Consider the following 12,552-nt stretch of genomic DNA (forward strand, 5'->3'; position numbering starts at 1 on the left):
AGTCTGATTTTGCACTCTCCAGCTTTAGTAAATAAACCCCAAATTGTTTTTATTTATGTGTATTGTTTATTCACTTTTAGGATAAGTAGCGCAGCACCATTTTTCTTCACACATTTAAAAATTTCCATAGGCAATGGTTTAAAAGCCTTTACGGGTTACTAGTGGAGAGTTACAGAGGAGTTCTGGTGCTAGAATTATTGCTCTCACTCTGAAGTTCGCGGCAATACCTCATGTGTGGTGAGATCGCCGTTTACGCACGGGTGCGGGACCGACTCGTGCATTCGTCTTTGCGACGGCCGATTTCAACATTTTTGTATTAATTTTTTTTTTCATTATTTTTACAAATTTTTTAACTTAGTTGTATTGCTGTTGCAAGAAATAAAAATCATTGTGACAGCAATAGGCAGTGACAGGTACTCTTTATGGATCTATTAGACCCCAGATCTCTCCTCTGCCCTAAATGCATCTGATCACGCCATGATCGGTGTGATCAGATGCTTTCCTATTTTAAAAATGGCGCTGTTTACATCCCGGGAAACTGGAAGTGACGAAAATGCTCTTCTCTTTTCCTATACCACTGAGCTTATTGGGGATCTTCCGATCCTTCAAAAGCTCTACGGAAAGACGACGGTAGCACCGGCTTCAGTTCCAGGTTCTCCAGGGGAATGGCCCACATGGAAGAAAAATATATTTTAAAAATGTATTCTTCCCAAATATCTTGACGTATATTTGAAATCAGGGGTGGACTGACCATTTGGAAACTCGGGCACTGCCGAGGGCCCGGGGTCAGTAGGGGGCCCCATGAGATGCCCCTGATACCTTTTTCATAGGCTTTTATGAGTTTGGGCAAGGACCCAGGGGCCCCATGATCCCCTATTGCCCGGGGGCCCCATGAGTTGTCAGTCCGCCCCTGTTTGAAATACTACAATTTTGGCCATATTCAACATGTTTCCAAATATATATATATATATATATATATATATATATATATATATGTGTGTATGTATATATATATATACTGTATGTTGAAATGCATTTGCATTACAAAATATATGAAAAATATTTGTAAAAATACATTTTCAAATATACTGTATGTCTTTAAAACATTTACATACAATACATTTAAAATACATTTAATCTACATTTTTGGAATACATTTACAATTATATGTACATATATATGTTAAAATGACTTTTTTTATATGTTAAAAAAATCTGAAGAATATATTTACACAATATATATTTAAAAAATATTTTTCATATATTTTGTAATATATAAAAAACGCATTTCAACATGCAGTATATATATAAATATATATATTGAATTATATTTTGAAATGTATTGAATACGGCCAAAATTGTAGTATTTAATGTCAATATATTTGGGAAGAATATTTTTAAAATATATTTGAAATATATTTTTTTCCATGTGGGTGAGAACTTGGAGAGGCACCGGCAGGCAGCGGGAGGGGAGGGGTTGAGCACTCCTGTGGCCTGTAAAAGCAATCCAGTGGTTACTTAGCTGCTCGGAAGGCATTTAAAAAAAAGCTGGCTGCCGGAAAAAAAAACAATACCGGGATGATGATGCAGCTGCAGGCATCATCCTGGTGCACCACTTGAAAGCCGCAACGTATATGTATGTTAGGAGGTCTTCAAGTGGATATAGACACCTAATATTATCATTTAATAATTGGCACAGCATATAATATTTAAACATTTATTTATCACTTCCATGTATTTGGTATTGTCCGTCACTCAGTCCATTGTCAGTTTTTATGGCTTCCAGTGGGTTAACATTTTTCGAAGGTGACCACACAAGAAAATTCCTTTCCAAGTGGCCCTCAGTCTGGGGTTAGCGAGAACAAGGAGGATGGACTGCACTGGAGTGAAGGCGTTTATAACAGGAAGCAATAACCAAAATCCGGACTCCATCTGTTTGATGACCGTAAAATAGAAAATGATCATGGAAGCATACAATATCCCGTAGATAAACAAGGACTCCGTCATCCGGCAAACAACTTTCTCGTAGGACCTCTGACCCTCGCGGTTAGATGTTTGAACGTTCTTCATTCTCTTTCTGTGCTTCCTTAGGGTCAGAACAGTGAAAAACGTTGTGGTGATCAGCAGCAAGAAAGGGAGGATAGAATCAATGATTGCGGCTTTAACAAACGTTGTCCCTGACTCAGAAAGTATAGAGACTATAGATGGAAAATCGTCGGTGGTATTGTAAGAAAGTGTCTTGGAGAAAATGATGAACAAGCTGCTTAGTAGACTGTTGACCAGAGACACCAATAAATCCCCCAATAACATCCATGGGACAATAGAGGCAATACGCTTTTTCACCCAGGAAAGAAAACCTGACTCAAATTCGGAAATTTTAATGAAATAGAAGAAGGCCAGATTGGCGGTAAGCCACGCACATGAACTAACAATAAAAAGCAGCAGATAGAGGTAAATATAAGCGATTTTATCCATGGAGAAGATCCCAAAGCTGCAGGAATAATCCAGCAAACCAACAGACATCACGACACCAGAGCACACATTGGAGATGGCCAAACAAACCACAATTTTGTAGCTGCTGCTCAATTTTTTCATTTTGGTAAAATCGTGATACACTGCGAGGACAATAAAAACGTTCATCAACATGCTGGTGCTCATCTCCAGGACTAAAATGATCAAAAAAGGCAAATGGCTTTGTGTGGGATCTCCGGGATTCATCATGGCACACTTACTGTACAAAACACCCTTCTTTGCGTTTTAAAATTTAGAGCCCAGATTGAATTTGTAACAATTTCCTTAAATGTTGGAACCCTGTGGCCGTTCTGTGCCAGAACTTTGTCTGGCCGAGTCACCGAGGAATTGTGAGCCTGGATGTTGTCAGTCCAGCAGCCAAATATCTGTAAAACAGCTTTGTAGTTGTAGCTGGAGAACAGATGGTAGATGTGCTTGAGAAGCTTCACTTCCCCATCCAACAGGTGAAAAACAAATGCTCCCGTGTGATGGCCAATGATTTGAATTCATGCAAAGCCCCCAAGCTCTAAAGTTACTTCTTCTACAGCATGCAAAATGAAAAGCATACATTGTGCAAAAAATGATTTAACCACTTAAGATCTAGGACCTCCCGATCTCAGGACACCTCCCCATCCAACAACTCCCGTGTGATGGTCAATGATTGGAATTCATGCAAAACCGTAAAGCTCTAGTTACCTCCTCTAGAACATGCAAAACTAAAAAAATACACTGTGCAAAAAATAATTTAACCATTTCAAAGCTCGTACCTGAATACCTCTTATGGGCCTGAACAATGATTTCATGTCCACTATAGGCTTGTTTATTAATAATTTCCTCATTATTACCATAGAGAACAAAGTAATGCATGCATTGTTTTAGGGGGAAAAAAACCAAAATGCTCCTCTGTGATGGTCAATTATTGGAATTCATGCAAAGTGTTAAAGCTCTAATGCTACTTCTTCTGGAAAAAACATTGTGCAAAAATGATTTATCACTTAAAATCTTGTACCTCCCAATATCGGGACACCTCTTGACTCAACAGGTGAAAACAAATGCTCCCGTGTCACGGCTGACCATCTGAATTCATGCAAAGCCTTAAAGCTCTAAAGTTATTCTTTCTAGAACATGCAAAACTGAAAACTAACATTGCGCAACATTGATTTAACCACATAAAAATCTCGTACCTCCAAATTTCGGGACACCTCCCCACCCACCGGGTGAAAATAAATGCTTCCGTGTGATGGTCAAATATTTGAATTCATGCAAAGCCCTAAAGCTCTAAAGTTACCTCTTCTAGAAGATGCAAAATTAAAAACATACATTGTGCAAAAAACGATTTAACCACTTAAGATCTAGGACCTACCGATCTCAGGACTCCTCCCCATCCAACAGCTCCCGTGTGATGGTCAATGATTGGAATTCATTCAAAGTATTAAATCTTTAGTTACCTCTTCCAGAACTTGCTAAACTAAAAAAATACATTGTGCAAAAAATGATTTAACCATTTCAAAGCTTGTACTTGAATACCTCTTATGGACCAGAACAATGATCACATGTCCACTATAGGCTTGTTTATTAATAATTTCCTCATTATTACCATAGAGAACAAAGAAATGCATGCATTGTTTTAGGGGGAAAAAACCCGAAATGCTCCTCTGTGATGATCAATTATTGGAATTCATGCAAAGTGTTAAAGCTCTAAAGTTACTTCTTCTGGAACAAAGATTGTGCAAAAATGATTTATCACTTAAAATCTCGTATCTCCCGATATCGGGACACCTCTTGACTCAACAGGTGAAAACAAATGCTCCCGTGTCACGGTTGAACATCTGAATTCATGCAAAGCCTTAAAGCTCTAAAGTTATTTCTTCTAGAACATGCAAAACTGATTTAACCACTTACAATCTTGTACCTCCAGATTTCGGGACACCTCCCCACCCAACGGGTGAAAATAAATGTCCCTTGTGATGGTCAAATATTTGAATGCATGCAAAATGTTAAAGCTCTGAGGCTACTTCTTGTAGAACTTGCAACATTGAAAACAAACATTGTGTAAAACACGATTTAACCACTTAAAATCTTGTACCTCCAAATTTCAGGACACCTCCCCACCAAACGGGTGAAAATAAATGCTCCCTTGTGATGATCAAATTTATGAATTGATGCAAAGCCCTGAAGTTCGAAAGTTACCTCTTCTAGAACTTGCAAAATGAAAACATACATTGTGCAAAAAACAATTTAACCACTTAAGATCTAGGACCTCCTGATCTCAGGACTCCTCCACATCCAACAGCTCCCGTGTGATGGTCAATGATTGGAATTCATGCAAAGCCTTAAAGCTCTAGTTACTTCTTCTAGAACATGCAAAATTAAAAACATACATTGTGCAAAAAACGATTTAACCGTTTCAAATCTCGTACTTGAATACCTCTTATGGACCTGAACAATTATAAACCCGAAATGCTCCTCTGCGATGATCAATGATTGGAATTCATGCAAAGTGTTAAAGCTCTAAAGTTACTTCTTCTGGAACAAAGATTGTGCAAAAATGATTTATCACTTAAAATCTCGTATCTCCTGATATCGGGACACCTCCTGACTCTACAGGTGAAAATAAATGCTCTCTTGTCACGGATGACCATCTGAATTCATGCAAAGCCTTAAAGCTCTAAAGTTATTTCTTCTAGAACATGCAAAACTAATTTAACCACTTACAATCTTGTACCTCCCAATTTCGGGACACCTCCCCACCCAACGGGTGAAAATAAATGCTCCCTTGTGATGGTCAAATATTTGAATGCATGCAAAACGTTAAAGCTCTGAGGCTACTTCTTCTAGAACTGGCAACATTGAAAACAAACATTGTGTAAAACACGATTTAACCACTTAAAATCTTGTACCTCCAAATTTCAGGACACCTCCCCACCAAACGGGTGAAAATAAATGCTCCCATGTGATGATCAAATTCATGAATTGATAAAAAGCCCTAAAGTTACTTCTTCTATAACTGGCAACATTGAAAACAAACATTGTGCAAAAATGGTCTAAACACTTAATATCTTATACGTCCCAATCTCAGGACCATGTAATGGTCAATTATTGGAATTCATGCAAACTGTTAAAACCCTAAAGTCACTTTTTCTGGAACATGCAGAATTAGTAACTAACATTTAAAGTCTTGTACCTTATAGATCTGAACCATTGTTACATTTTCACTATGGGCCTGGTTATTTGGCAATAATAATAATCATCATCATTACTTTACAGCACAAAGTTATGCATGCATTGTTTTTGGGTACAAAAAAAATAAAATAAAAACATTTTTTAGTCCAGTTTTTATTTTCTATGGAATTTATAGATTAAAGTGTTTTTTTCCAGTTTTTATCAATTTGTTTAAAAAAAAAAAAAAAAAAAAAGTAGCTGTAAGTAACTTTTTTACTCTTTAAAATGACACTAACAAATTTATTTCTGGTACAATGCATGACAAAATTTGCAAATTAAAAAGGCATTTTTATTCTTTTAATTTTGTATATTTTATTTTGTTATGCAAAACTGTAAAAAGTAAAAAAAAAAGAATGAAAAAAATATATTATTAGTAAACATAAATAAAAACAAGCTTAAACCTGAAAACTCTGTTGAAGTTATTTAGAATGTATCTCATTTGTTCAAAATCCTTCCCACTTCTTTTAGGAACTAGAAGCCAAGTTTATTTTGGATGGACATCAGTTTCACCTTAACTCTTTGTGGGACGCATTTCGATCATACCCAAGTCATCATCCTAGTTTAAACTGAATTGTGTTCTTATATACAGTAATCCTTTGATACCTCTTGTTATATTTTCATAGTCAATGCATGTATCTTAGAAGGTCCATGTTCAATCTGTGGATGTGACTTAGAAGGTCCATGTAGTCACAAGTCATGGTCAATCTGTGGATGTGACTTAGAAGGTCCATGTACTCACAAGTCATGGTCAATTCTGTGCATGTGCCTTAGAAGGTCCATGTAGTCACAAGTCATGGTCAATCTGTGGATGTGTCTTAGAAGGTCCATGTAGTCACAAGTCATGGTCAATCTGTGGATGTGTCTTAGAAGGTCCATGTAGTCACAAGTCATGGTCAATCTGTGGATGTGTCTTAGAAGGTCCATATAGTCACAATTCATGGTCAAGTCTGTGGATGTGACTTAGAAGGTCTGTGTAGTCACAAGTCATGGCCAATCTGTGTATGTGACTTAGAAGGTCTGTGTAGTCACAAGTCATGGAAAACCTGTGGATGTGACTTAGAAGGTCCATGTAGTCACAAGTCATGGTCAATTCTGTGCATGTGACTTAGAAGGTCTGTGTAGTCACAAGTCATGGTCAATCTGTGCATGTGCCTTAGAAGGTCCATGTAGTCACAAGTCATGGTCAATCTGTGGATGTGTCTTAGAAGGTCCATGTAGTCACAAGTCATGGTCAATCTGTGGATGTGTCTTAGAAGGTCCATGTAGTCACAATTCATGGTCAAGTCTGTGCATGTGACTTAGAAGGTCCATGTACTCACAAGTCATGGCAAACCTATGGATGTGACTTAGAAGGTCATTTTCTCAGCATGTAGTCAGTTCATGTTGCTTTGAGATGTCTAAACCCTACAAGATATAATTCAGATTCAGAAAGCGTTATCATTGCCTAGGGAAGGTTGCTAACCCTAATACAGTATATAATATAATTCAGCTTACGTTAGATGTGGTGGCTGCATTCATTTTTCATTTATTTTCACCTGGTGATCCTGCCAGTAAAGAGCACCCTGTTCTAGGGTGAAAACATTCATGTCCTATTCTGTATCCATGGGGGAGCACTGTTGTCACCTCAGGACAGGTAGTGTGCTAGGACCATAGAACATCTCACTGCTCCCTATCTGAAAAACATAGGGAAGATGTGTTCTGTGATCCTCAGAGATAGTTAGGAACGATGTTTACCAGGAGTGTAGAACATGCTGAAAGAATAGATAATTATCAGTTTACACGATTACAGCAAGTTCCCCAGTCATTTTTTGTACTTATCAGAAGAATACATCTAAAAGGTCTCAATGATATATTTAAAAACCCAACATGGAGCAAATAAGAGAAGCTCATTGTATTGGGTTACATACACTTTGACATTTATCGAAGGTGAAGACACAAGAACATGTCCTTCCAGGCCACCTTCAGTCTGGGATTAGCAAGAACAAGGAGGACAGACTGCAAGGTGGGGAATAATGACAAAATAAGGTATGACAACCAGAATCCAGACTCCTTCTGTATGATGTCGGCAAAGTAGAAAATGACCACCACAATGTAATATATTCCGTAGAAAAACAAGAAAAGCGTCATGCGGCACACAACTTTGTCAAAGGACCTCAGATGTTCGCTGTTGGACACTTGGATGCTCTTCTTCATCCTATAGCTGTGCTTCATCAAGGACACAACTGAGAATAGAGTAGTGATGAACATCACCATAAAAGGCCCAAAAGAATTAGCTATTGTACTGTAGATAAATGTTGTTCTTGATTGAGAAAAAGTAGAGACAATAGACACCAACCTATCTGTGTTATTATGAAAGAGTTCCGGAGAGAAAATGAAGAACAAGCTGCTCAGGATGCTGTTGAACAGAGACGCCAATAAATCGCCCAATAACAACCATGGAACAACGGAGGCAATGTTCTTCTTGATCCGGGAAAAAAATCCTGACTCAAAGTTGGAAATTTTTATGAAGTAGAAGAAACCCAGACTGGCTGAAAGCCACCCACATGAACTGATAGTGAAAAGCAACAAACAGAAATAAATATAAGCTGTAGGGATCATGGAGAAGATCCCAAGGCTGCAGATATAATCAAGTATACCGACCAACATCAAGAAACCAAAGCACATGTTGGAGAGGCTTAGACAAAGCAAGATTTTGTAGCTGCTAATCAGTGTTTTGGTTTTGATGAAATCCTGATACATCATATATATCACGGACAGATACATTAACATGCCAGCAATGATCACCAGAACTAAAGCAATAATATAAGGCGAGTGGTGTTGGGCGCAGACGTCAGGATTCATGATTGCAATGCAAATGATGGTTGAATCTCTTCTCTGGTATCTACTCCAGATTGGGTGTTTAAATATTTTCTTGCGTTGTCCTGAATTGCAATGGTGGGTAGGTTTCCTTTTGGCTTTTTATAGTTCAGATCTTGAATCTCTTCTCTGGTATCTACTCCAGATTGGGTGTTTAAATATTTTCTTACATAGTCCTGAATTGGAATGTTGGATAGGTTTCCTTTTGGCTTTTTATAGTTCAGATCTTGAATCTCATCTCTGGTATCTACTCCAGATTGGGTGTTTAAATATTTTCTTACATAGTCCTGAATTGGAATGTTGGATAGGTTTCCTTTTGGCTTTTTATAGTTCAGATCTTGAATATCTTCTCTGGTATCTACTCCAAATTGGGTGCTTAAATATTTTCCTGCGTTGTCCTGAATGGCAATGTTGGATAGGTTTCCTTTTGGCTTTTTATAGTTCAGATCTTGAATCTCTTCTCTGGTATCTACTCCAGATTGGGTGCTTAAATATTTTCTTGCGTTGTCCTGAATGGCAATGTTGGGTAGATTTCCTTTTGGCTTTTTATAGTTCAGATCTTGAATCTCTTCTCTGGTATCTGCTCCAGATTGGGTGTTTAAATATTTTCTTGCGTTGTCCTGAATTGCAATGTTGGGTAGGTTTCCTTTTGGCTTTTTATAGTTCAGATCTTGAATCTCTTCTCTGGTATCTGCTCCAGATTGGGTGTTTAAATATATTCTTGCGTTGTCCTGAATGGCAATGTTGGGTAGGTTTCCTTTTGGCTTTTTATAGTTCAGATCTTGAATCTCTTCTCTGGTATCTGCTCCAGATTGGGTGTTTAAATATTTTCTTGCGTTGTCCTGAATGGCAATGTTGGGTAGATTTCCTTTTGGCTTTTTATAGTTCAGATTGTTGAATCTCTTCTCTGGTATCTACTCCAGATTGGGTGCTTAAATATTTTCTTGCGTTGTCCTGAATTGCAATGTTGGGTAGGTTGCCTTTTGGCTTTTTATAGTTCAGATCTTGAATCTCTTCTCTGGTATCTGCTCCAGATTGGATGCTTGAATATTTTCCTGCATAGTCCGGAAGGCAAGTAGGGGTCCTTTGTCAGAGCTTTGTCTGGGTGAGCTGCAGAGAGTTGTGAACATGAATGTTGTTAGATAGGTGAGGAAGGTGTAACAGGAGAACAGATGATGGGAACACCTGAGAGACCCAACCCATCGGGTGGTGTGATGGTCCTTCATTTAAATACATGCAAAGTGCCAAGATCTAACATTACCTCAGCTGGAACTCTTCATTATATAAAACAAACATTATGGAAAAGAATGATTATATTTCCCTTAATGACCGGATGATTTCTTTCTGGGATATTGGCCTGTCAGATTTATGGAAAAGCTCTGTTTGGTAATTTCCTTTAAAAAAGGATTATTCAAAGTTTTCTATGTTTATTAGACTGATCAGACCTTTATAACTACACACTTTTTTTCCTGTAATGGTTGATTTTCAGCAAGCAACAAATAACAAGTGCTATCAAATGTTCCTTTTTTTAAAAATAAATAATGGGCAGCACAGCTGCTAAATGATTAGCACTTCCGCCTGGCAGTAATCGGGTCGTTGGTTCAAACCCCAACCACGGCACCTCCTGCCTGGAGTTTGCATGTTCTCCCGGTGCCTGCATGGGTTTCCTCCGGGTACTCAGATTTCCTCCCACAGTCCAAAGACATGCTGGGAGGTGAATTGGATCCTGTCTAAATTGGCCCCAGTATGTGTATGTATGAATGTGAGTTAGGGACCTTAGATTGTACGCCCCTTGAGGGTTAGGGACTGATGTGAATGTACAATATATATGTAAAGAGATGCGTAATTTGACAGCGCTATATAAGTATAATAAATAAATAACAAACATATCATACTTACCTGCACTGTAATGGTTTTGCACAGAGCAACCCCCATCCGCCTCTTCTCAGGTCCCCCGTCAGCACTTCAGGTTCCTCCCTCCTGCCTAGTGCCCCCATAGGAAGCAGCTTGCTATGGGGGCAATGGTGCTTGCTTGTTCCCAAACTGGCTCTGTGTGTCCATTGACACACAGAGTGCAGCTCGGCCCCGCCCCCAATCCCTCTTCACTGGCTGTGACTGACAGCAGCTGGATCAATGGCTGCCACTGCTGCCTGTCTGTCCAGTGAGTGGAGAAAGCTCAGAAGAGCCGCTGCTCTGTGTCCATTTACATATGGAGTGTGGCTCAGCTCTGCCCCAACCCACTTTTATCTCATTGGCTCTGTGTGTCCATTGACAAAGAGTACAGCTCAGCCCCGCCCCCAATCCCTCTTCACTGGCTGTGACTGACAGCAGCTGGAGCCAATGGCTCCCACTGCTGCCTGTCTCTCCAGTGAGTGGAAAAAGCTCAGAGGAGCCGCTGCTCTGTGTGTCTGTTCACATATGGAGCATGGCTCAGCTCCTCCCCGCTTTCTCTTCACTAGCTCACTGGCTATGATTGACAATATTGGGAGCCAATGGCTACCACTGCTGCCTCAGCCAATGAGAAGGGAAAGCCCCGGATCCCCTGCACATCCCTGGATCAAGAGGGCTTAGGTAAGTTTTAGGGGGCTGCTGCACACAGAAGGTTTTCTACTTTCATGCATAGAATTCACGAAGGTGAAAAAACCTTGAGCCTTTACAGCCACTTTGAACTTGTTGAAGAAGAAGTTAGGTACTGTAGATCCTTTCTGAGCAATGAAATGTAAAGCCCAACTCCAGGAATTAACATAAATGACTCTTTTAGTGGGCCTCCCGCGCTGCAAGGATGAAATGCTCAATATGTCTTGGGGTGCACAGTGCCGGCTCTATCACCTACCTTATACCTGCTCCCGCCAACTGGCTCCGTTGTTTTTCTCCTCTCCCCGAAGCTCCGGTTTGTGGGTGAAGTCTCTGAATCACCACGCACAATAAAAGGACACTTACCCTGTATTGTAAGTTGAGAAGGTTGGAGTGCCACCGGAGCTGGTTGCAGCTTACGGAGGAGGCTATGGAGGACCATTGGAGAAACCTTGCTGGATCCAGGAGTAAGTTATGTATTTACTCCTTTCTCTGCACCCCAAGACATAACCAGCATTTAACCCTTGCAGTAAAAGGGGTTGAAAGTATTCTTGGATTCTCCAAATGGGTTCAAAGCTTTATACAGCGGTCACAGCATATTGACAAAACCAACGTTTTGGAGCCACGCAAGGCCCTTCATCAGGCAAGTGTCACAATGTGGATTCCTAAGTTATAGTCAGTTCCTACAGTGCTGTGCACCATCAGAATGTTGGCTGCCAGTAAAACATGGACCCATTGTTGGAAGCTGGAAGCGTCATCCCACCCAATACTTTACAAAGCTTCCAGGCTCTAGAATCTGTACCAGGATTTACCAATCCTATGGAAAACATGAAGGCCATTTCTTGCCACACCCAATCCATCCCCTGTAAGAAAATGTCCAGCTATGGAAACTTTACATGCTTTCCCACCGCCCTATAGTGGAACTACTGCTACAGGATGGCAGGGCTGCTGTGTAAAATCACGTACGGTATATGTGATTTGGATTTCCAGGTAGGGGGTGCACGGGTGCGCCACTCTACCCGCGCCGCCATTGGGGGCTAGGGATGTCAATCATCAGGTCCTGGGCAAAGATTCCTGCCGTTACCCGACGATTGTCAGGGAAAGCTGACAGGGGAGAGGACTGTATGTACACAACACAGGTCTCTCTCCTGCCAGCAAGGACATGCTGCTTTGTATCTCTGTGCACAGCATGTCCTCCTAGTAACACAGAACACTGTTAACCCTTTGATCGTCCCAGATGTTAACCTCTTCTCAGGCTTACCATTTGGAAACTCGGGCACTGCCCGAGGGCTTGGGGTTAGTAGGGGGCCCCATGAGATGCCCCTGGTACATTTTTCATAGGCTTTTTTGAGCTTGGGCAAGGACACAGGGACCTCATGATCCCCTATTA

At 40.1% G+C, this 12,552-nt stretch overlaps 2 protein-coding genes across 2 annotated transcripts; both read right to left on the bottom strand.

Moving 5' to 3' along the window:
* Nucleotides 1-1,772: 1,772 nt before the first annotated feature.
* Nucleotides 1,773-2,717, bottom strand: LOC149470626 (taste receptor type 2 member 39-like). The gene has a single exon (XM_089661067.1). It carries the CDS (start codon nt 2,715-2,717, stop codon nt 1,773-1,775), a length of 945 nt encoding a protein of 314 aa, XP_089517193.1.
* Nucleotides 2,718-7,649: 4,932 nt separating this feature from the next.
* LOC149470627 (taste receptor type 2 member 39-like) lies at nt 7,650-8,573 on the bottom strand. Its single transcript, XM_089661068.1, has one exon. It carries the CDS (start codon nt 8,571-8,573, stop codon nt 7,650-7,652), a length of 924 nt encoding a protein of 307 aa, XP_089517194.1.
* Between the last annotated feature and the right edge of the window lie 3,979 nt (nt 8,574-12,552).

Source organism: Staurois parvus, unplaced genomic scaffold, assembly GCF_062004578.1.
Source record: "Staurois parvus isolate SC_StPar_1 unplaced genomic scaffold, SC_StPar_1.0 ptg000034l, whole genome shotgun sequence".
NCBI lineage: Eukaryota > Metazoa > Chordata > Amphibia > Anura > Ranidae > Staurois > Staurois parvus.

Excerpts from the sequence above, each read along its gene's own strand:
- LOC149470626 (XM_089661067.1), bottom strand. The coding sequence starts at position 2,717 with ATGAATCCCGGAGATCCCACACAAAGCCATTTGCCTTTTTTGATCATT.
- LOC149470627 (XM_089661068.1), bottom strand. The coding sequence starts at position 8,573 with ATGAATCCTGACGTCTGCGCCCAACACCACTCGCCTTATATTATTGCT.